Raw genomic sequence first — 1,768 nt, 5'->3', positions numbered from 1 at the left:
TACTAGATGGAGCTCGGCTCTCCGGACCAATGTGGAGAGCACGGAGCTCCTCAGGCATTTGAAGGACGGGCGAGGCTTGTCTTTACTTAGTCCCCCCTCTTCCCCAGGCCGGCCCCACCCCAGCTTCCACAGCTGAACCCACCTCAAAAATCCTCTTCAACTGCCTACGAGACGGACCGATTCTTCCCAGGTTGTAACCACTTCCGAGGCACTTCCGGTCTTGCTTAGCTGGGGCACTTCCGGTCCTCTGTGTCGTATTTCCGGTTCCGCTGTGAGGGCACTTCCGCCTGCCCCTTCCCAGCTTCTCTCGCTTCCCGAGGTTGAGATACGGCCAGGCCGCACTGGCTCGAAGCCCCACGTATCCTACTTCGTAAGTGTGTGGCCTTGGCCAGGTGTTGGCCCCCTGTGGCTCCGTTTCTCCGCTGCCCTCGCGAAATTGGAATAGTGACGGCCTGCGTCACTGAGTCCGTGTGGGACTGAAAGAATTGAGGATACAGTGTATGGTGGTGTCAGCTGGTTGAATGTGAACTGGGCGTTCCTGTTACTCTCCGAGTCTCTCAAATCTCTCTGGAACGCCAGAACTGACAGCCCCTTGAACCCTGACGGGAAATGTTTAAAAAAAAGACTTAAAACGGCAAAAAGGGTGACATTTACAAAGGCTATTGGCCATTGTTTGTGAGACAGAGCCTTTGTTCTAACGAGGACACTGGGGCAGTAGAAGTTCAGAATGCAGATGCTGATGGGAAAGGAAACTATTTGGAGGGAGTGTGCGGACTTGCTGTCATTCCAGGGGTTCCACTTTTTGGTGGTATGCGGCGTTCCTTTGATTTGATTCTCCCTGTTTCATGGGAGGCTCTCAAAGGGGCAAAGAGATCCAGTTTGGGGGATACACAGAGTCCCCACAGGCTGTTATTGTGGACAGGCTTTCGAAGGAGGCTGAGCTGGGTGTGGCTCTTGCCAGCTCTGCAAGGTGTGGTCAGCCTTGGGACAGAGCCAGGATCTTGCCCTTTATCACCTTTGGGTCCCAGCCCCCAGCAAGAGTTCTGGTGAATGCCTGTTGAGCCGTCCCCTAGCCAGTCATGCCCAGGTGCCTTCAGCAGTGCGGGGAGAGATGACCCCAGGCTCTTCCTCTGACCCCTCTCGTGCCCCTCACTTTGCAGACATCGACGAGTGTGAGATCGACTCCTACAACGGGGGCTGTGTGCACGAGTGCATCAACATCCCGGGGAACTACAGGTGCACCTGCTTCGACGGCTTCATGCTGGCACACGACGGACACAACTGCCTGGGTGAGTGCTGGGCCTCGCCCTGCCTGCTGGGCGCCCCTGCCTGTGCCTCCGCTCCGGCTGCCGCGTGGGGCGCTGTGGGAAGGCTGGCTCTCCTTCGGTTCTTTGTGTTAAGTTTACCGGGGCCGCCATAATAGAACAGCACACACTGGGGAGCTTACGCAACAGGAAGTTCTTTTCTCACAGTTCTCGAGGCTGGAAGTCTCAAGTCAAAGTTTGGCTCTTTTGGTTTTTTTTCTGAGGCCTCTCAGCTCGGCTTGCAGATGGCCACCTCCCTACTGGGTGTCCACATGGTCATTCGTGCACCCGTGTACTTGGTGTCTTTCTCTGTGTGTCCTAATCTCCTCTTCTTATGAGGACTCCAGTCTTATTGGAGCAGGGCCCACCCTAACCGATTTTCAATTTAATTGCCCCTGAAAAGGCCCTGGCCTAAACACAGTCACATGCCGAGGTACTGGAGATTAGGGCTTCAACGGAAGAGG

General features: G+C 55.4%; 1 protein-coding gene across 1 annotated transcript in view; it reads left to right on the top strand.

Moving 5' to 3' along the window:
- SCUBE1 (signal peptide, CUB domain, EGF-like 1) overlaps nt 1-1,768 on the top strand; it is a 116,786-nt gene that overhangs the window by 38,990 nt on the left and 76,028 nt on the right. The window contains exon 3 of the mRNA XM_005860671.2: nt 1,161-1,289. Coding sequence (XP_005860733.1) covers nt 1,161-1,289 — 129 coding nt within the window. The remainder of the gene's footprint in view (nt 1-1,160; nt 1,290-1,768) is intronic.

The sequence above is a fragment of the Myotis brandtii genome, unplaced genomic scaffold, assembly GCF_000412655.1.
Source record: "Myotis brandtii unplaced genomic scaffold, ASM41265v1 scaffold138, whole genome shotgun sequence".
In the NCBI taxonomy this organism is placed as follows: Eukaryota; Metazoa; Chordata; class Mammalia; order Chiroptera; family Vespertilionidae; genus Myotis; species Myotis brandtii.
This window is presented reverse-complemented; position numbering and strand designations above follow the sequence as displayed.